The following is a 21960-nucleotide window of genomic DNA, read 5'->3' as shown; positions in this document are numbered from 1 at the left end:
TATAGTTTGTAGATATAAACTCTATAATAAATGATAAAATTATCATAGTGAAAGCATTTTTATTCTGAATACTTTCTAAAATAATTTCACATACATATATATTAGGTTGGCCAAAAAGTTTGTTCAGTTTTTTCTGTAAGATGGCTCTAGTAGCACTTAGTTGTCTTTAACTTTATTTGAAACAATTTTGATAGATTCTATTGTGATAGCTGTTACATCAGTGTGCATTAAAAAAAAGTTACAAAATTGGTGAATTTTTGTGTAACCAATACTGAGGATGGAAGAAAAAGCAGCATTTTCAGTGTATTATACTTTATTATTTCAAGAAAGGTAAAAATGGAATTGAAAGGCAAAAAAGATTTGTGCAGTGTGTGGAGAAAGTGCTGTGACAACCTGTCAAAGGTGGTTTGCAAAGTATTGTGCTGGAGATTTGTTGCGGGATAGTGCTCCACTGTTGGGTAGACCAGTTGAAGTTGATAGCGAGCAAATCGAGACATTAATTGAGAACAATTTACATTAAACCATACAGGGAGGTGGACCAACATACTCAAAACAGCCAAATCAAGTGTTGAAGACCATTTGCACCAGCTTGGTTATGTTAGTCATTTTGATGTTTGGGTTCCACGTAAGTTATGCCAAAAAAACCCTTTTTTGACAATATTTGTACGTGTGATTTTCTACTTAAATGTAATGAAACTGTTCCATTTTTAAAACATATTGTGATGGTCCATGACAGGTGGATTCTATGTAATAATGTGGAACAAAAGAGACCAGTGGGGCAAGTGACATAAATGGGTGACCCTTCACACCAAGGCTGGTCTTCATCCAAAGAAGTGATGTTGTGTATTTGGTATGATTGGAAGGGAGTCTTCTATTATATCTCCTTCTCGAAGACTATGAGATTTGTTCCAACAGGTACTCCTCCCATCTACACCACCTGAAAGCAGCACTCAGCTAAAAACGTCGGGAAGTAGTCAACAGAAAACACATAGTCTTCCATCAGATAATGCAAGACTGCATGTTTCTTTGATAACCAGGCAAAAACTGTTATAGCTTAGCTGGGAAGTTGATTCATCTGCCATATTCACCAGACATTGCACTTTTGGATTTCCATTTACTTCGGTCTTTACAGAGTTCTCTTAATGGAAAAAATTTCAGTTCCCTGGAATATTGTAAAACCTACCTGAAAGAGTTCTTTGCTCAAAAAGATAAAAAGTTTTGGGAAGATGGAATTATGAAGTTGTCTGGAAAATGGCAGGTGCTAGAACAAAACGGTGAATATGTTGTTCAATAAAGCTCTTGGTGAATATGAAAAATGTCTTTTATTTTTACTTAAAAGCCAAAGGAACTTTTTGACCAACCCAGTAATTTTCCATATTTCCCAATTATTCCACTGACTGGTGACCTGATAACTTATTGCATTTCGAGGCCACAACTTCAAACATTCTCTTTCCAGCATCTGTTAAAACCAGAGGGAATTGGGGACTTCCCAGGCAACCCGTTGGTAACTGCAGTGGCCCAGGGTTCAGTCCTTGGTCTGGGAACTGAGATCTCACAAGCTGCATAGGAAGTCAAAAAACCCCCAAAATCAGAGGGAACTGGCTGCCTTTTATTATGCTTGATATCAGCTTCCCATGCTAGAAAGGGAAATGTCAGTTATTTTACATTTGTAAAGGGTTGGAAAAGAGCAACAGGTTATCTCTGGTCATCTTTTTAGATGTAACCATGTGTTAAAAAGTGGTAACTGTTTGCACTGAACATTTGCCTCACATAACTACTTGGTTAGTAGGACCTTGGCAGAAATTAGTTACCAGTCTGCCAAACTCTCCAGTTACTTTAATGCAGCTTTGTTTAAAATGTGGAGTCTGAGACAGTAAATCTGAACATAACATTTTGGTAAACATCGCAAATGAAGACTCTTCTGGTCAAACAGACTTAGTGATCACCATACTTGGAGTAGCTTGGTGAGGGTGATACATATGCATCAAACAGAAACACCAACCAGAATATTTCTCTAATTAGATAGTTACGGTGAATAGAAAATATGTTGTGAAATCAGAATAAATCAGGGAATGGGGAGGTGGCTCATAGAATTCTGTCCTGAGGAACTGGAATTTATGATGATATCTGAGATATTATTTGAAGTTAGGAGAAAAGAATGAGGAGAGAAGGAAGAACATTTTCAACAGAGGAAATAGTCAGGGAAAGGTCCTTGGTGAGTAAAAGAGCTTATCAAAGAACTGAAAGGCGTGTGCTGCAGGGCTGAGTCGGGCAGTCCATACTAACAATTTGAATTACATTGAAAGTCTAAGCAGCTGTGTGACATGGTTAGATTAAAATTTTTAAATGGTGGTTGGTCCAGACTATGCAGAATGGATTGGAGTTGAACTTTTCTAGTGAAGATTTATCAAAGGTGTACTTGTATATTGAGTAATTTAATCTTCAAGGATCATAAGAGCGTATATATGAAAGTGCCTGTTGGTGACTGTGACACTGAGCTTTTAGTTTTTGAGAAGTGATCTTTTAGTGCCCAAATACGTGTGACAGATACTGAGCCAGGGGACAGAATTTTAATCATGGTTAATTTTCTTTGTGAGCTTAAGCAAGTAATTTAACCTTTGAGCCTCTTTATCTGTAAATTGGGCATGTTAGAGAAATGTGTGTTTAACTTAATTGTGTTAATCACTTAACTCTAGTTAACATATGGGCTGAGTCTTGCTGAGTCATTTTCTCAGACTCTGTGGGCAAGGCTTAATTAAAGCCAGTTAAACAAACTTAAAGATATCTCATACCTCTTCGGTAGAAGTCAGAGAAAAGAGTTGTTGTATGTATGTTTTATTTATTTTCTTTTAATAAAAGTTTTTTGCAGAGCAGTAGTGTGTCATTCCACACAGATGATTCATTGTTGAGAGAGAATACAGTACAGTGTAGCTAGGGGATGGGACTACTGAGGCACCTCTTTGTATTTTAAATTTAAGATAATCTCTGATTTGCCTTATGCCTGTTACATCTATAATCTCATATTTTTTAAAAAATTAGAGCTGTTAATGCATTCTTAGTGTCTAATGGCAGCCTCTGTTTCCTCTCTAGACATATAGATGCTTTGAAATTTTTATGGCCCCCAAATTGACTTTAATAGAAGTAGTTTAAATTTACCACAGCAGAACTGTGATTGAAGCTAATGGTCCTGTCACCAGTAGCAAGCACCTGTCTAGTTGATGTCAGTAAACTGCATCTTGGCCTTTGTATTTAAAAAAGATAATCCTAACTGTCTTTGGAACTGTTGGATTACAGTGTTCCAGCATTTCAGATTTATGTTTTCCTATAATTTAAACTTTTGAGGCATATCTTGAAGATATTAATGTCTTAGATAGCAAGATGTTTAAAAATCGCTAACAGTCTTAGTTTTGGAGCATTGTATTTCCATGTGTGTTAGTCTTCGATTTCTCTTTATCTTTGATTGCCTGTTATATTGAACCATAAAGGATGAGCAGCTATAAATATTCTGTGAGAGCTTCTTGATTTTAATGATTGGGCTCCTTAGAATTGAAACTTTTTAGGCCTAGCTTTACCATGGAAGTTTGTGTTTCTCAGCTTTAAGTTTCTTTTTTTCTGTTTCACTTCTGGCCTTTTCACAAAATGCTTATGGCTCTTCTGGAAAGTTCAGAAATTTGAGCTTGCTTGTAGGCTAGAGTGCAGTAGACATGGTGGGGAATAGATTAAATAATGAAATTGTGATCTTAGCAAAACACTGTTAAGTCTGGTTTTATCTGTGTGTGTGTGTTTTAAACTGTTTTAAAAATCATTACATTTTCACAGTCACTTAATGGAGTGACTGTACCTCTTTTTGAACTTCCAGAATTTTTTTTTCCTTTTTGGAATTGATTTTTATTTCATAATACTTAATATAGTTCAGCAAACTTTTTGGAGTACTCCTACTTTCCTTCTTATGAGCCTTGTGCAATGCTCTGAAGAGGGCAAGGTAGGTTACTATGACACTTCACATGTGTGAAGCAAAGTTAAATGACCTTGATAATATGTCAGCTATATCAGAGCCAGGTCTTAAACATGGGAATAGAAAGTTTTGCAATTAGAAACATTGGGATTTGTTTTTTTGACTCCACCTATATTTCCTCATCTGTTAAGAAAAAAAAAACCTTGCAAGAGTGTTGGAAGGAGCAAATAAAATAGATAACGAAAGCTATCTAACATCTTATGGCATGTAGACTATCAACATATGTTAGTTAGTGTACCTCTGTGGTTCTCAAAATTTGGATCTTCACAGACCCCACCTGGGGATCTTTTTTGACCAGAAAGTCAAAACTATTTTCATATTAATTCCAAGATGTTATTTGCCATTTTTCATCATGGTAAATTGTAAAGTTTATAATTTTATATAAAATCGCTGGTCTTTGTATGAATCAGGACAGTGGCACCAAGCTGGGCTTGTTAGTATTGTATTCTTCATCACCATGGACTCAGAGGAGAAAACAAAGCTTAATTTCACTAAGAATGTCCTTGATGAAGCCGAAAGAAATTTTAGGTATCTTGACCCATGAGCACAAATGGGAAGTAAATATAAAATACTTCTGCCTCATTCTGTAACTGTGATGGTTGTTTGAAGGAAAAGCACTTGTGACATTGTTTAAATTGGCCACTTTTTTTTTTTTTTTTGGAGAAACTCCATTTATCCTTGAAAGAACAACTGGCATCCTGTGGTTATTCAGACTTGAGTATTTGGCAGGCACTTTCTCAAATGAATGAAATGACAGTATTTGTTGCCAATGAAAAATTTATGCTTTTAAATGAAAATTAGAATTTTGGAAAACTTGGGTCTGCTTCCATGAACTTGACAGCTTTCCAATTCTTCGAGATTCTCTTGATGAGGTCCATGGTAATATTAGCAAATAATTTTTTTCATATTGTGTAATGAGATGTGTCAGCATTTGGAAGGACTGTGTAGCTTAGTGAACTAATGTTTTCCAAATGATGTTATAAAATCATGCAAGGATAAAAAGATCCACTAAGAGTGTAAAGTAATTGATGGATTTAATGTAACAGAATATGAAAAACTCATTATGATTTTAGGTTCCACATTGCAACTAATCTTTAAAAAGTACAGCTTGGTGAGCTTTCTTATGTCAAAGAAGAGTATTTAGGATGATCTGAATAGGCTCTTAAAGTAGTCCTCCTTTTTCCAACTACATACCTTCATGCATCTAGGCTTTTATACCTCATATTCCTCATATGTTTCAGTCAAAGCAGTGAATTGCAACAGACTGAATGCCAAAGTAGATATGAAAATTGTGGTCTATTAAGCTGGACATTAAAGTTACACAACTATAAAATCATGCCACTCTTCTTGCCGTTTATTTTTGTATTGGAGAATATAATTATTTTTTGTAAATATATTATTTATGGGTTTATATATTTTAAAATACATTGAAAGTGAAAGTCGCTTAGTTGTATCTGACTCTTTGTGACCTCATGGACTATACAGTCCATGGAATTCTCCAGGCCAGAATACTGGAGTGGGTGGGTAGTCGTTCCCTTCTCCAGGGGATCTTCCCAACCCAGGGATTGAACCCAGGTCACCCGCATTGTGGGCAGATTCTTTACCAGCTGAGCCACAAGGGAAGCCCAGGAATACTGGAGTGGGTAGCCTATCCCTTCTCCAGCTGATCTTCCCGACTCAGAAATCAAACTGGGGTCTCCTGCATTGCAGGTGGATTCTTTACCAACTGAGCTATCAGGGAAGCTCAATTTCTTGCATTAATTTCTGATATGGCAACTATAAATTGTTATAATCCACATAAAAGCTCATCGGGCTCTTGAGTAATTTAGAAGTTATAAGGGGTCCTCAGAACAAAAAGTTTGAGTACTAGTGGTGTGTATCTCTTCATTGCCTCTGTAGTCCATCCTAGCTCAGTTTATAATGTAGTAGGACACACTGACACAAAATGAAAAATCAAATGGTAGGATAATGTATGAGATAATGATACTGAGGAAAGTCACTTAAAGGGTATCCATTCAAAACAGTAAAAGAAATTATCTAGCAAATAATGGAAAACCCAAAAGTGTTGGGAAATTGTTGAGAAATGGAATTAAAACTTAATGAAACCTAGTTTGTTTTGTCTTGTATTTGACAAAATTTAGATAATTTTAATTCTTGGGTTACTTTTTGGCATTGAGAGAAAGAATCCAGTGTTGGAAAGGTTGGCATACTTTTTCTGATACATTATGTAAATAAAATCCTTGAATCTTTTGACTTTTATAGTATGAACATTGAAAGTCATTAAAAACATGTTTAATAGTGTTACTTGTTTCTTCAAGAGACTCTCTTAACCCTTTGTTCATATAATTTTAATTTTAGGCCCACTTCTGCTTATCTATTTATCAGTTAACTATCCATTCCTTTGTCAGTGACTTAGCAGTTCTTCCCTATCATTTAAAAATTTTTATTTATTTAATTTATTTTTGTTTGTACTAGGTCTTCGTGCGAAGTGTGGGCTTCTCATCATGGCTTCTCTTGCTGTGTAGCACGGGCTCTGGGTGCACGGGCCCAGTGGTTGCCATGTGCAGCTCTAGGGCACACGGAGTTCAGTTGTTGCAGCACCACGTGGTGCTCGTGGGCCCACAGGGTGGTGTTCAGTTGCAGCTCATGGGCCCCAGAGTGCGTGTGCTCATTAGCTGTGGTGTGCGGGCTTAGTTGCTCCGTGGCATCTGCAATCTTCCCAGTCCAGAGAGCAAAACCTTGTCTTCTGTATTGGCAGGCAGATTCCTATCTACTGTGCCACCAGGGAACTCCTTCCCCGTCATCACAGTGCATCTTTTACTGGATTTCCAGTCTCTCTTTATAACTAAATTTACACTGTATTATTGGAACATCTAGTAAGAGACATAACAAGGATGTCTATGTGATGGCTGAGAGGTAGTTGATAGTAAGTTGTCTATTTATTAGTATTTTCATGTTATATCTAACTTTTTACAACCTTGTGACTTGAAATCTAGATAAGGAAGATTTCTGTGGACGTGCATGGAATCACTGAGCAGAAGCATTTATCACAGTGCGGCCTGTGGGATGTTTTAGGAAATGTAAAGAGCAAATAAGAGGGTGCTCCTTTCAGGCAATTTGGAATTAATGCTTTGTATATTGTTATTATAATTGTTATTCTCTATTTGATTTAGAAATAGTTAATTTTAACAGTTTAGAAGTAGAATGCTTTGTTTTTAGCAGTCTTGGAGCCCTCTAAATAGAAAAACAATTCCTTATTTGTTCTATGCTTGCAGTGAAAGATAACCAAGATAACCAACTAATGGGAGGTTGATATAAACCAGTATGAGTTAGAAGTGGGCTTGAACTTAGATTTGTGCCTGTCATCATCATTTTGTAGCACAGAGAAGAAGAAAGAGCAATTGATAGAAGTTATGGAATGGAGAGATTGAGTTGAGTGGCTAAATGAATCCTTGGATTTTTAAACTAATTCCGGAGACTATAAACTGAAATACTCCTTTGTTCCACTCTGTAGTAGTCTTGCGGTAGTGTAGAAGTGCTCTGCTGTGCTTAGTTGCTCAGTCGTGTCTGACTCTTTTCAACCCCATGGACTGTAGCCTGCCAGGCTCCTCTGTCCATGGGGATTCTCCAGGCAAGAATACTGGAGTGGGTTGCCATGCCCACCTCCGGGGATCTTCCCAACCCAGGAATTGAACCCAGGTCTCCAGCATTGCAGGCGTATTTTTTACTGTCAGAGCCACCAGGGAAGCCCAGTATAATAGTAGACAGAACTTTATACTGTAGACAGAAAAATAGCTTGGTTAACAATGAATTTTTTAAAATAGGCAAGTGACTTCATCTCCTGGCGTTAATTTCTTGTCTGTAATAAAAGTAATACAATCTAACACTTAGGCTAGCTAACATGTTGAAACTGTACTAAGGGGTTTATGTACTGAGAGGTTTATGTGAGTTATCTTTGTGGTTCTTCAAAGTTAGCATTGTCCGAGAGATGGTTTGTAGAGTCCTACATATAGAGAAATAGCAGTGTCCCAGAAGTAACGCCTCTGTGAGAGCAAAGCAACATTTCTTCAAGAGATTTGAAGGAAAGTGACTTAAAGGCAAAAAAACATGCATACTACTTTGGGGCTTTAAAAGGGGACAGTAAGGACTTCCCTGGTGGCTCAGTGGTAAAGAATCTACCTGCCAGCGCAGGAGACACGGGTTCAGTCTGTGATCCAGGAAGATCTTACATGCTGCGGAGCAACTAAGCTGATGCATCACAACTACTGAATCCCATGTGCCCTAGAGTCCATGCTCTGCAACAAGAGAAGCTACTGCAATGAGAAGCCCATGCGCTGCAACAGAGAGTAGCCCCTGCTTACCACACCTAAGAAAAGCCCATGCAGCAACAAAGACTCAGCACAGCCAAAAAAAAAAAAAAAAAGGAATGGTAAAGTGAAAGGCTGTGGTAGCAGTGGTAGTGTTTATATTGATTGGATCCTGAGGACTCAGTCTTTCCACCTTTTCTTTGTCATTTGTGACCTTTGGTAACAATGTATGATTGGCCCTATAAAGAAGGGAGGACCATTACTCTAATTTCTTGCACTAATTTCCAGTTGTGTTGGACTCTTTGTGATCCCATGGACTATACAGTCCATGGAATTCTCCAGGCAAGATTACTGGAGTGGGCAGCCTTTCCCTTCTCCAGGGATCGAACCCAGGTCTCCCGCATTGCATGCGGGTTCTTTAGCAGATAAACCACAAGGGGAGCCCAAGAATACTGGAGTGGGTAGCCTACCCCTTCCCTTCTCCAGTGGATCTTCCCGACCCAGGAATCAAACCGGGGTCTCCTGCATTGCAGGTGGATTTTTAACCAACTGAGCTATCAGGGAAGCTCAGTTTCTTGCATAGGCATTCTGTAAGTTACAGATTTTATTTGTCAAAGTAAAAAATGGAAGCAATGGCATTCATAGTTAAGAGCGTGGATGTTGAGATATAAATGTTAGATAAAACAAAATTAGTAGCAAAAGCCAAGGACCCCTGGGAGGAATACTAAGTTGGGGCAAAAGGCAGGGGTTCTTCTCCCACATTTGTTGGGAGTGGAAACAGACTAACTTGGAGGTCTTGAAGAGACAGGCCTGGTTCTAAATTTTGATGCAGCTATATGCAGCAGTGTGAGAGTACAGGCTTCCTGGAGAGTAGAAGAAAAAAAATGCCAAGATGAGATAATTGAAAGTAGAATACTGCTAAGGAATTAGAGAACATTATGCTTAAATTTTACTAGTACATCTACCCCCCCCCCCCCATCAAACATTCTTAACAAGCCATGTCTCCTAAACTGTTAAGTGCCAAAAGTAGAAGTGTCCTTTATTTTCTGGTAGGGAAAAGAGTCCTCATCTTCTCCATTAAGTCATTTGTTGCCTGATACCATTTGAAGATCCTTCCCACCCACCTCCTCCTGCTTCTTTGTTGGAATGAGATGGTTTTGTGCTTTGGCTGGAGATGTCCTGAGTGGATCAGCACCGATTTAATTTGTTTAAGCAGATGTTTCGTCTCTCTGATAAAAATGCCAGAGAAGAGGTTGCTTGAAAGGTTTTTTTGGTTTGAATTTTAAGACCAAACGAGAGAAAACATTAAAAAAAACCTCATCTGAAAGCTAGAGGGGAGGAGAGCATAAAGATTTGGGGAAGTCAAGTAAACAAGCAGGCGTTTAAAGTAGCTGTGTTTTCTTTAATACAGAATAAACAAGTGCCATTGCAAAGCGTTATTATGACCAAATAACAAGTTGTTATGATATTGTGTAGAGAGTAATAAGCATTATGCATTAATAAGTTTGAAACAATTAATCAACAAGTCCTAGATTCTAAAGATTTGATGGCCTTTAAAGATAGTATATGAACTCATTTTAATGATACAGAAACACTTTTAAAAAAATTATATATTTGTTGACTCCAGTGGGTTTTTGTTGTGGCTTGCGGGATCTTGAAGTTGCACCATGTGGGATCTAGTTCCCTGACCAAGGATCGAACCCTGGGCTCCCTGCATTGGGAGCTCAGAATCTTAGTCACTGGACCATCAGGGAAGCCCTGTAAACACTTTTAATGAATGAAAAGTTGTAAATATCCATAAAAGGGGAAGGAAGGTAGAATGTAGTGAAGGAGTAGAAGATAAGTGAGCAAACTCTGGAAAAGTTGAGAACAGAATTGCTGACTTGAGTTGCTGCTGCCTGTACAGTTTGGTCTGGATCAAGGAGAATAAGATAAGGGCAGACCAAAAAGGATAGTTTGACTGACTAGTGGTGGAGAAGGCTGAAACTGGGTAGCTGTACTTCATTGCTCAGTCCTGTCCTACTTTGCAAGTAATGTTTAGAACCAATAGAAAAGCTTAATTGAAGGCTTTTTATGTGCCATCCTAGACTTTTTACACATTTAACCCTTGTGTAGTCCTCATAACATATTAGCAATGGAAGTTTTAATAACTGTTGGGGATGGGGGAAACAGGTCTAGAGAGGTTAAAGTTTCGGCCAGTGCAACACAGCTAATACGTGGCAGTCAGATAACACATTTGTCTGAATCCTTCATCACTTTGGTCCATACTGCATTTTATTCCTAAGGCAAGTTCACTGTCAACCTTACACTTTTATATTTGCTTCCTGATGTGTAATGTATAACCTAATGGATCATCAGAATATGATTGTAGTAGTTTTGTAGGGATCATGATAGTTATTTGAGGAAGAGCTTTTGATGCTGTGGCGAAATAAGAATTTATGAAGATAAATTTGGAGACTACCATGTTCTGGAAAGTGCCTCCAGAATTTTGAGTAGTGTCTCACCCTTTCAGTTTCCTTCCATTACTTAAATCAGCAGGTATTTAATGTGAGTACACAGGACTAAGGTGACTTTTGAGGTGTTTTGTTCACATACATGTGACCTGACGGCTGGCTTGTATTCTAAGGACTCATATCCTAGAAGAATGCCAGCTTTTAATAACAGAGAAGAATGGTGAATAAATATGCATGTGAAATTTGTATATGTTTATAATTCTGCATCAGTAGTGCTGTTGGCTAGATCTAGGATAGGAGAAGGCAGTGGCACCCCACTCCAGTGTTCTTGCCTGGAGAATCCCAGGGACGGGGGAGCCTGGTGGGCTGCCGTCTATGGGATCACACAGAGTCGGACACGACTGAAGAGACTTAGCAGTAGCAGATCTAGGATAGTAAAGAACAATTTGCTTTTTAATAATTATATAATGAAAGAAAGCTAATTAGGAAATCAGGTGCAAAATCCAGATTACTTTAGCTTTGTTTCTTCAGACTGTAGTATCAGAATGCCAATATATTCATAATAAAGATATGTGAGAAATATTATCTGTTACGGGTAGAGAAAGAATAATACCTGGATTATTTTTGAACTTTGTAATAAACTCCTTTTTTTGTGTGTCGTCTTTGATTTTAAAATAACAAACTTCCTTAGCTCAAATACTTTAATTTTAGCCTTAGCAAGTTTTCAGTAAATAAAAATCAGCTCTAAAACCTGGAAAGAATGATAGCATTGTACACAAGTACTATAAATTATAACCTCTGAAACAGTTGAAGTTGGGGGTGACGGCGGGTACTGGGGCACAGAGGCTTTGAATTCTCTGAGATTCTACTTCACACTCTGTGTGCACATGGGTGTGAGGTCACGGGCAGAGGAGCCATGATTTTCATTAGGTTCTCAAATGATTTGGAACATACCCCCCAAAAGATTAAAGATTGCTTAATCTTTAGAAGACAGTACAGCTGTTGAGAACTTTTACTTGGGACATTACAGAGTAATTTATGGGTACCAGATTAGCCCTCTGGCCATAAATAAATAGGAACCTGCATAAAACAACTGTTTTTGGATATTTTGTAACAGTCTAGGCAGGACTGCCTTCCCTGAGAGAAGGAAAATAACATTCACTCCTGCAATCTCCCAGGCTTTCTTTCTGAAACTGGATTCCAGTTAGAATCTAAGAAGGGCGAGGCAGTTTTGTTGGGAGGAGGAGATAGAAGTCAGAATACAGAGACTGGGGAGGTTGGAATTTGCAGGGGTGATTACCATAGAAGATTGAGTTACACTGACAGTGAGATGCAGAGATAATGCAGAGGAGCTCCTTTGACTCTTTGGCTGGAACTCTGTAGGCTGGGCAAAAGAACAACTATTAGAGGAAGGACAACTACCAGAGACTTGGTAGAATATTGGGGCTTCACGTTTGGTTGGGAGACATTTCTAGTGTTGACCAGCCAGAATGGAGAGACTTTGTTGAATATCAGAACCATTTGAGAGAGTCCCCAGAAATGGCACTCTTTAGGGATAGAGTCAAAGTAACTTGAGAAGAGGCTATTCAAGCTCCACCTTAAAACTGTTATGAAAAATAGGCCTCAGAAGGATTCGGCTGATTCTCAACTAATTTAGCTGTTTGCCTGAACAAATCTCAACATTTAAGGAATCCATATATTAATAAAAATACAAAACATTCATCATCTCATCCAGAATTACTAGACCTATGAAGAAATAGGTAACCAACCCTTAACTAGGAGAAAAATCAGTTGATGGAAACAGACCCAAAAGTGACAGAGATGATGAATTTATAAGATGGAGGTAAGTTAGGGAATTGAAAGGAAGCATGAACATGAGAAATATCAGAAGTAAAAAACTCCTAGAACAGAAAAACATAGTATCGGAAGAGAAAAATTCAGCTGATGGGCTCAACAGCAGTTTAAAAGAAGAAAAGACACTGCAGAAGAAAAAAATCAGTGTAAGGTAATAGAAACTGTCCAAAATGAAGCACGGGGGAAACGTCTCGGGGAAAAGAGAGAGCCTCAGTGACGTGTGGGACATTGTCATCAGGTGGTCTCATATATGTGCATTTGGAGTCCAGGATAGGAGGTAGGGATGCTGTGGTTGCAGAAAAAGTATTTGAAGAAATAGTGGCTAGAAATTTCCCAAATACCGATGAAAACTTTAATCCCAAAGATCTTATAAAACTAGGTAGGATAAGTATAAAGGCACACTGAGACACATCATGACTAAAAACCAGTTACAAAGAAAAACCTCAAGAGGGGAAAAAAAAAACACAACCTCAAGAGAAGCCTGAGGGGGGAAAAGACCATATTATTCATGCAAAGGAACAAAGATTAGAGCAACTGTTGATTTGTCATTAAACAATGTAAGCCAGCAAATGAACAACATAACCACACAAAAGGAAGAAAAAGATAATCAAAGTACCTATTCTGATTTGATATTGTAAGACTAAAGATAAAAAAGACTGTAAGTGTGTATTTTAGTATTTCTGATTTCTAATAAGGGTATGGGGTAGCAAGTCAGAAACTATATACCAAGGTTGAACATCTTTGTATTGAACATCAGTAAATATATTTTAGATAATGAGAGCCAGGTTTCTAATTGTTAAAGAGGTTACAGGTAAGGAAGGAAGAAGACTAGAAGGAACTCTGATATTGAAATGGAATAAGAAATACCAGTATAAACTGATGGTTTTAATGTAGATGCATTATGATGGTTGTGGAAATACAGATGTATGTATATGCATGGATTAGCATACATGCATATGTTTTCTCTGTCCTGTGGAAATGCCTAGAAGAAGCAGTGATGTGCCAGTAGCAGTGAGCATACCTAGTGCCCAGATCTTGGCCTCTTCATTCAGTTTTTCAACAGAAGGAACCAGGGCTCATAAAAGAACTGACTTGATTCCAGAACCGGATTATAGGAAATCCAAGATGATCCTAGAGCTGCCAGAAAACAAAGATGTGCTCAAAAAAAGAGGGATACGTCAAAAGGATGTAAGAATGAACCTGAAAGAGCTTTTCATATCCAAAGTTGGAATGAAATAACTTTAGTATTGCATTATTATCAATAGAATAAAACATCCATTAGACCATATTGGTATGTGTACAAACACATGGTAGGTATGTAGAAGGGACAAATTGTAAGTGAAGAATCCCATTTAGTCAGTATAAAACAGTGACTGAAACAAAATCACTGGTGAGCGAATACTGCAGTAATAATTGTCACAGGCAATCCAGTGATAGAAGCTAAAATCAGTGGGTGAAGGTAGGATGAGAAACATTGGCGTAGTTTCAAAGATACCATTGGTTAAAGTTTCTCTAAGAAATTACTGATTACAAAGGGGAAAACAGTAAATTGAGAGTGAGAGAGACTTTGTGGATACCACTCCCACCAAGTTACTAAGGTTAATGTCACAGAAAGACGATATCCATAATATATACCTCTTGCTATAATGAACCAAGAAAGGCAGAACATTACCTCTGCCATGTTTTTGTGGTATTTGTATCAAGAACAATGTAAAACTTTACTCAATTATGAGGATACAGCATTCAAACCCAAATTGAGGGAGACTGCTACTAAAATCTGACCAGTATTCTTCAAAAGTGTCAAGGTCATGAAAGACAAGAAAAGAAAAGATTGAGTAACTGTCACAGATTGAAGGAGGCTAGGGACACATGACAGCTAAATTTAGAGTGGGAACCTGGATTGGATCCTGGAATACAATGACATCAGTTAAAAAAAAAAACAGACTGGTGGATTAGAACTGTAGTTATATTAATTGCTTTGCACTAGTGTTATTTTCTTATTTTTGATTCATATACTGTGGTTATGTAAGTGTCAACATTAGAAGAAGCTGCATGAAATGTATAGGTAAATTCTGAACTATTGTTGTAACTTTTTTGTAAAATAATTTCAAAATGTTTCTTAAATCTACAGTTTTCCAAAATTGGGGGAAAGAGTTGTAGAAACAGAGTAAGCCAGAAGACAATAGAATTACCTATTTAAAATCCTGAAAGGAAGAAACTATCAAGTTAGAATTCAGTCCTAACAAAAATAATCTTAAAAAAAATGAAGCCAAAATAAAGACACTTTCCAGACAAAAGCTGAGAGGATTTCTTCTCAGCAGGCTTGAACTATTAAAAATGTTAGAGGAAGTTTTTCAGCCTGAAGAAAATCATTCATCTACACAAAGGAATGAGATTAAGAAATGATAAAATATGTGGGAAATATACAATACCTTTTTCTTAAATTTTAATTTCTTTTTAAGACAGTTGGCTATTTAAAGCAAAAATTTTTTGTTTTGTAGGATTCATATTTAGGGAAATGTGGAAACATAACACATAGAAGAGAAACATTTTTTAAATAGTCCAGTCATAGGAGAAAGGGTCTTCTCTGGTGGCTCAGTGGTAAAGACTCTGCCTGCAATGCAGGAGATGTGTGTTCAATCCCTGGGTCAGGAAGATACGGAGAAAAATGGCAGTCCACTCCAGTATTATTGCCTGGGAAGTCCCATGGACAGGGGAGCCTGGTGGGCTACAGTTCATGGGGTTGCAAAAGAGTCAGACACGACTTATCAACTAAACAACAATAGGAGAAAGGGGAAGTGTACTTCTGTATTAATACTAGAAGTGGTATAATACTGTTTGAAGGTAGACTGTCCTAAGTTAAAAATGTGTATTATAAATTGCTAGCATAACCATTTTAAAAAATTGTTGTTCATTCACTAAGTTGTGTCCGACTCTGCAACCCCATGAACTGCATGCAGCACACCAGGCTTCCCTGTCCTTCACTGTTTGCCCGAGTTTGCTCAAACTCATGTCCCTTCAGTCAGTGGTGCCATCCAACCATCTCTTTCTCTGTTTCCCCCTTCTCCTGCCTTAATCTTTCCCAGCATCAGTCTTTTCTAGTGAGTTGGCTCTTCACATGAGGTGACCAAAGGATTGGATCTTCAGCTTCAGCATCGGTCCTTCCAATGAATATTCAGGGTTGATTTTCTTTTTTTTTTTTTATTTTCTTTAAGATTGACTGGTTTTGATCTCCTTGCTGTCCAAGAAACCCTGAAGGGTCTTCTGTAGCACACAGTTCAAAAACGCCAATTTTTTGATGCTTAGCCTTTATGATTCAGCTCTCACATCCATACATAATTACTTTAAAAACCATAGCTTTGACTATGGACATTTGTCAGCAAAGTGATGTCTCTGCTTTTTAAAATGCTGTCTAGGTTTGTCATAACTTTTCTTCAAAGGAGCAAGCGTCTTTTAATTTCATGGCTGCAGTCACCATCTGCAGTGATTTTGGAGTCCAAGAAAATAAAATTGCCACTGATTCCATTTTTCCACCATCTGTTTGCCATGAAGTGATGAGACCAGATGCCATGATCTTAGTTTTTTGAATGTTGAGTTTTAGGATGTAGAAAAATTGAATGCTCATACATTGCTGGTGGAAATGTAAAATGGTTCAGCTGCCGTGGAAAACAGTGGTTCCTCAGAAAGTTAAACCTAAAATTACCACATGACTCAGAAATTCCACTCCTTGTGTATAACCCAAAGAATTCAAAACAGGTACTGGTATATACACATGTACATGCATATTCATGGGTATTCTTTACCAAGGCCAAAAAGGAGGACATGGTCAAATGTCCATCACCAGATGAGTGGATAAGCAATTTATGATCTATATGCTTGTGGTGGAATATTATTCAGCCATAAAAAGTAATGGGGTACTGATACGTGTGACAAGTGGATGGACCTTGGAAATATGCTAACTGAAAGAAGCCAGACACAAAAGGTCACACGTTACATGCTTTCTTTTATATGAAATACCCAAAATACCCAAAATCTATAGAGACAGAATGCAGACTGGTGGTTTCCAGGGGAGTGGGGGGGTTGGGTAATGGAGAGCCACTGCTTAATGGGTATGGAGTTTCTTTCTGAGATGATGAAAGTGTTTTAGAACTGGATAGAGGTTCTGGTCGCACAATATTGTGAATATACTGGATCATTCACTTTAAAATGGTAAATTTTGTGTTACGTGAATTTTACCTCGATAGAAAAGTGGTTAAGAGTGTGTATGGCCTAGAGTCAAACAGACATGGAATTGAGTCCTGGTTTTTACCATTTGTTAATTCTGTGACCTTTAGTAAATTACTATTATGTTTTCTTTGCTGTAAAATAGGCATGTTAGGGACATTCCTTGGTAGTCTAGTGGTTAGGACTCTTACTGCCAGGGACCGGGTGCGATCCCCAGTTGGGGAACTTAAGATCCTGAAAGCTGTGTCACATGGCCAAAATGAAATTTTTTAAAAATAGGCATGTTAGTACTTTATCAGGACTTTTGTTAATATTAAATGAAATATTACATGTGAAATGCTTAGAATACTTAATAATTATCCAGTAAATATTAGTGATAATTGATTTTTCTCTTGCTGCTGCTGTTGGTTTTGATTTTATTCTCCATTGGTAGAATGGAAATAATAGTATGGACTAGAATTGTTCTGATGATTTAATGAGATATCCATGCAAAGGGCTTAAAACTACCTAGTGTGTTGTGAATTTTCAAAGTGTTTACTAAGCTATTACTGTTAAATGAAAGGATCTTAGAGGGAACTTTTCTGCATTTTGCATTTTCATATTTGCATCCTGATAAAGAAGCTAATGTGAATATTGGAAAGTAGCCTTTTCAAAATTTGTGCTGTTGTGACTAGCCTTGATCTTGTATCAGACTAAGCTGCATTCAAAGGATTACAGGTGTACAGTTCTTATTTCCTCTCCTGGTGTGATGAAAACTCTTGATTTTCACTTGTAAAAACCACAGATACTGATTATTTAGCTATAAGTTGTTAAACTTTTGTTGTCTGGAGTTTATTATATAGGTTATTTCTGCTTGCGTTAATTACCATTGATGTGTCATCAGAAGCCAAACTTTGGAGAACTACTCTTTATAGTGACTAGAAGTTGCAGTTACTTTTCTTGCCATTGGATGGTGCTTCTGTAGCATCATTAAAGCAAATGTTTTGGCTGATACTGTTTCTCACTTTCCTGAGCAACTGAAAATTGATAAATGAGCTAGACTGTGGTAAATTGAAATACCCATTTGAACTGGATCCCAGGAATCTGTAAAAAGCGAGGATTTACTCTAGTATGTTTTTACGTAAGCAAAACCTGGAGACAAATCTCTGGTTGAATCAAACCCTATGATTCTGTTCTAGTCTGTGGTAATTTAAGAAATGATAGTGTTGCAGGAGAATCTTGATTCCTCCTGGCGAAATGTTAAAGGATGATAGGTTTTCCTAGCTTCCCTTGGCAGCTGAGCTATCAATTCTGCTCTGATCAAATTGTATCAAAAACTTTTCTGCTTTGTCTTCAAGTGTAGGTTTTCCCAACCTATGTTTGGGGGTGTGGAAAGTGGGTGACAAAGGTATTAGAAAAGTGCACAGTTGTAAAAGTTGTGTTTGAGAGTGACTATTAGAAGACTGGAGGGAGTGAGACGGTAGGGGTGGCTTGGTGCTGTGCTAGAAATTCGGTGATCAAATTGGAGTGCTTGCACAGTAGAGAGAACATTTGTAAACATACTTCCTCCTCTGCTAACCTAATTTTTATTTCTATTAATGTAATAAATACTTGCAGAGTTTTAGAAGTTACATAGTACTTCAAGACTGGTGACAACAGCAGCAGCAATAAATCCTTGCTCCATGCTCACTTGTCTGTTAGCCTTTCCCAAACATTTTTTGGTCTTTCTTTTGATATTCAACCTCATATTGCACTTTTTTTTTTTTAAAAAAAAAAAAAGCTAATTTGAGAAATTTTCTCTTGTTGTTATGGAATGTGAGAAATGAGCTCTAATAATACAAGACATTGTTGGCACCTTTCCCTTTATCTTCTCAAATAGTTCTAACACATTTTTTTTTCATTCTTTTCTTTTTTCTTTTTTTTTTCCCATTTATTTTTATTAGTTGGTGGCTAATTACTTTACAGTATTGTAGTGGTTTTTGCCATACATTGACATGAATCAGCCATGGATTTACATGTGTTCCCCATCCTGATCCCCCCTCCCACCTGTTTTAACACACGTTAACTGCTAAGCCAAGTGGTGTACTATAATTGCATTTCCTTTCTTGGACAGCTTTCTGTTTTCACTGTAGCTTGCAGTCCCTTCATTGTTACATTTGCTTAGATTTCAAGGGACTATTCATACTTTATCCCAAACTCTGCAACAGAATTACCAGACTCTCTGAATTCTTCTTTTCATTTAAATTTCAGTCATACCATTTCAATCCCTTCCATCTTAGGAGGCATATCTCTTGGACCCTTTCTCTGCATTTTGTCTTGTTTTCTGTCGTCATTCTCTTCTGAACTGGTGGCTTCTCTTGGCCAATTTGAACTGCCCTTTACATCAATCTTTTTTTTCCTCTGGCCATGCTATGCAGCTTTCAGTAACTTAGTTCCCAGACCAGGGATTGAACCTGGGCCACGGTAGTGAAAGCACCGAGTCCTAACCGTCAAACTTCCAGGGAATTCTCTCCATCACTCTCTTTGCTGGATTTCTTTCTTCCTATTCTTGGTAAAGCAACCTCTCCTCGTAACTGTTTTAGAAAATACATGGGAGCTAATATTTTGAGATCTTTCATGTCTGAAGATACCTTTATTTTACTCTCTCATTTGATTTTGACTGGATATAGGTTGAAAATACTTTTTATTTACCTTTTTATATTCTGGATTCTAGTGTTGTTGAGTTGCTCAGAGCTGTTGTTTTTGATTATTTAATATGGCCTAGTTTGTTTCTCTACAAGCTTTTGTATATATTATTCCTGAAATTTATCTTTAGCCCTGAAATTTCATGATGGTATAACTTGGTATAGATATTATTTTATTCATTATACTAGGCGCTTGGTGAGTCTTTCAGTCTCAGATTCCTTTGATTCTGTTTCTTTGATTCTGTCATTGCATAGGGTCTTTGTTGCTGTGCGAGCTTTTCTCTAGTTAATGGTGAGTGAGGGCTACTCTCTAGTTGTGGTGCACAGGCTTCTCTATGTGGTGGCGTCTCGTTGTAGAGCATGGGCTCTAAGGGGCTTGGGCTTCAGTAGTTGCGGCTCTTTCTAGAGCACAGACTCAATAGTTATACTGCACCAGCTTAGTTGCTCTGAAGCATGTGGGATCTTCCAGGGTCAGGGATTGAACCTGTGTCTCCTGCGTCGGAAGGCGGATTCTTTACCATTGAGCCACCAGGGAAGTCCTTTCTTGAGCTTTCTGCGTTAGATGTCAGCCTCCTGGTTTGATCTTCTGCCTTGTCGTGTCTCACATACATTCCATTCTTTGTGTTTTGTTGTATTTTCTGGGAGATCTCATTTTTCCCTTACAGCCTTTCTGTTGAATATATTATTTCTGCCTTTTTAATTTGCAGGAATTTTCTAGTTCAGATTTCTGTTCCTTCCTCCCCACTTCCTTCCCTTCCGTCTTGTTCTGAGAAGATAAAAGGAACTATATCTTATCCTCTGCATTGCCTCTGTTTCCTCCAGGTTTCCTTTTTTGTTTGCTTGTTTATATTTCATTGGGTTAGTTGGATCAGTCTTGTTCAGAATTGACAACCAGGTCATTTTAGGATGGTTTTTTCAGTAATTCCCAGAAAAACAAAAATAACAGGCTGTAGATATAGTTTGAGGTTTATAAATGTCAGACAAATGGCCCTTTTTTCCTTTTGATTGGGTCTAAGAAACAAATTGAAAGGGCCGAGCTGAAGATTTAGTTGGTAAAAGAGCGAGACAGGTCCTTGGGGATCTATAATACTTTTGCATCATGTACTTTGAAACTCTGTGTTACTAGATGCATAAACATGTAATATTTTTTATGCCTTCTAATTCATTGACATGTTAATCATTATGAAATGACCCTGTTTATCCCTGATAGTACTCTTTTCTGTAAGTTAGTGAAGGCGATGATATTTTGCTAATAAGGAAACATCTTTTTATTCTTTTGCATTAAAATATTAGATATTAACATTTTCTTTCAATTTCCTAATTGTAAAAAAGCTATATAATTCTTTCTTTTCTGTCTTTTCTATCTTGTAACCTATCTTACATAGGTTTTAAATTGGGCACTTTGCTCAAAATTGCATACATAGTAAATTTCCAGAACCAAACATTTTGGAAGTGTGTTTTTATGCCAGTTAAATTTAGTATAGCCACATTCAGAGCCATAGATACAATTTACCTTTTTTTTTTTCTTCCTGTGTTGTAGGAATAGACTTTAAGATCAAAACAGTTGAATTACAAGGAAAGAAGATCAAGCTACAGATATGGTAAGTGATTCTAATTTACTTACTTAATGTGGTAGAATGCCAAGTTTCTTGAAGGTTAGGCAGTGAAATCCTTCCTTGTCAACTGTTTAATTCTAGGAGACTTCCTTTTCCAAGCCAGTGGTCAGGTGACCTTTCAGTGATGTTTTAAAAAAAAAAATTGTCTTGGACTTTGGAGTCCATGAGAGCTGATTAGAGTGTTTTACCTATTCCACTTACAGTATGAGCTTGGGTAAGTTACATACTACCGTGAGGCCCTTATATCTTCACATGTAAAGTGGAGATAATATCACTTATCTTAAAAGATTGTTACAAGGATTACATGAAGTAATCTATGTAATGCCTTTAGCACAGTACTTGGCTCAGAAACACCATATAAAAATTAATATCATATTTTTTTCGGTTTAGAGGGTCTTAAGCTAAAATATTTATTTTCTTTAGTGTGTATAAATTTTTATAGGCTTTAGCATTTTCATTAGTTTGTAAAGGGTTTGACCCATTGAAGTACAAAAAAATTCTTTAAATTTGCACTCAAGTATGTATCAAGTAAGTATGTATCATACTTACTTGCTATCAAGTAAGTATGTATATAGACTTAAAAATTATAATATCTGTATTTTTCAGTGAATATTAGGTGTTCACAATGACCTGTGAGATGTATATTATTCCTGCCATCCCCAGCAGCCTTATTGAGGTATAACTAGTATACAGTAAACCACCCGTATTTAAAGTATACAGTTTGGTAAGCTTTGACATATGTCTAAATCTGTGAAACCATCACCACAATCAAGATAACCAACATATCCATCACCTCACAAGTTTCCTCAAACTTCTTAGTAATCTCTC

The 21960-nt window shown here is 37.3% G+C and overlaps 1 protein-coding gene across 1 annotated transcript in view; it reads left to right on the top strand.

The window, feature by feature from the left end:
• RAB10 (RAB10, member RAS oncogene family) overlaps positions 1–21960 on the top strand; it is a 63016-nt gene that overhangs the window by 22542 nt on the left and 18514 nt on the right. The window contains exon 2 of the mRNA XM_043469161.1: positions 21057–21117. Within this exon, the coding sequence (XP_043325096.1) occupies positions 21057–21117 (61 nt within the window). The remainder of the gene's footprint in view (positions 1–21056; positions 21118–21960) is intronic.

Source organism: Cervus canadensis, chromosome 5, assembly GCF_019320065.1.
Source record: "Cervus canadensis isolate Bull #8, Minnesota chromosome 5, ASM1932006v1, whole genome shotgun sequence".
Taxonomy (NCBI): domain Eukaryota; kingdom Metazoa; phylum Chordata; class Mammalia; order Artiodactyla; family Cervidae; genus Cervus; species Cervus canadensis.
Note: the sequence above shows the minus strand (reverse complement) of the source record. Positions and strands in the feature narration are given on the sequence as shown.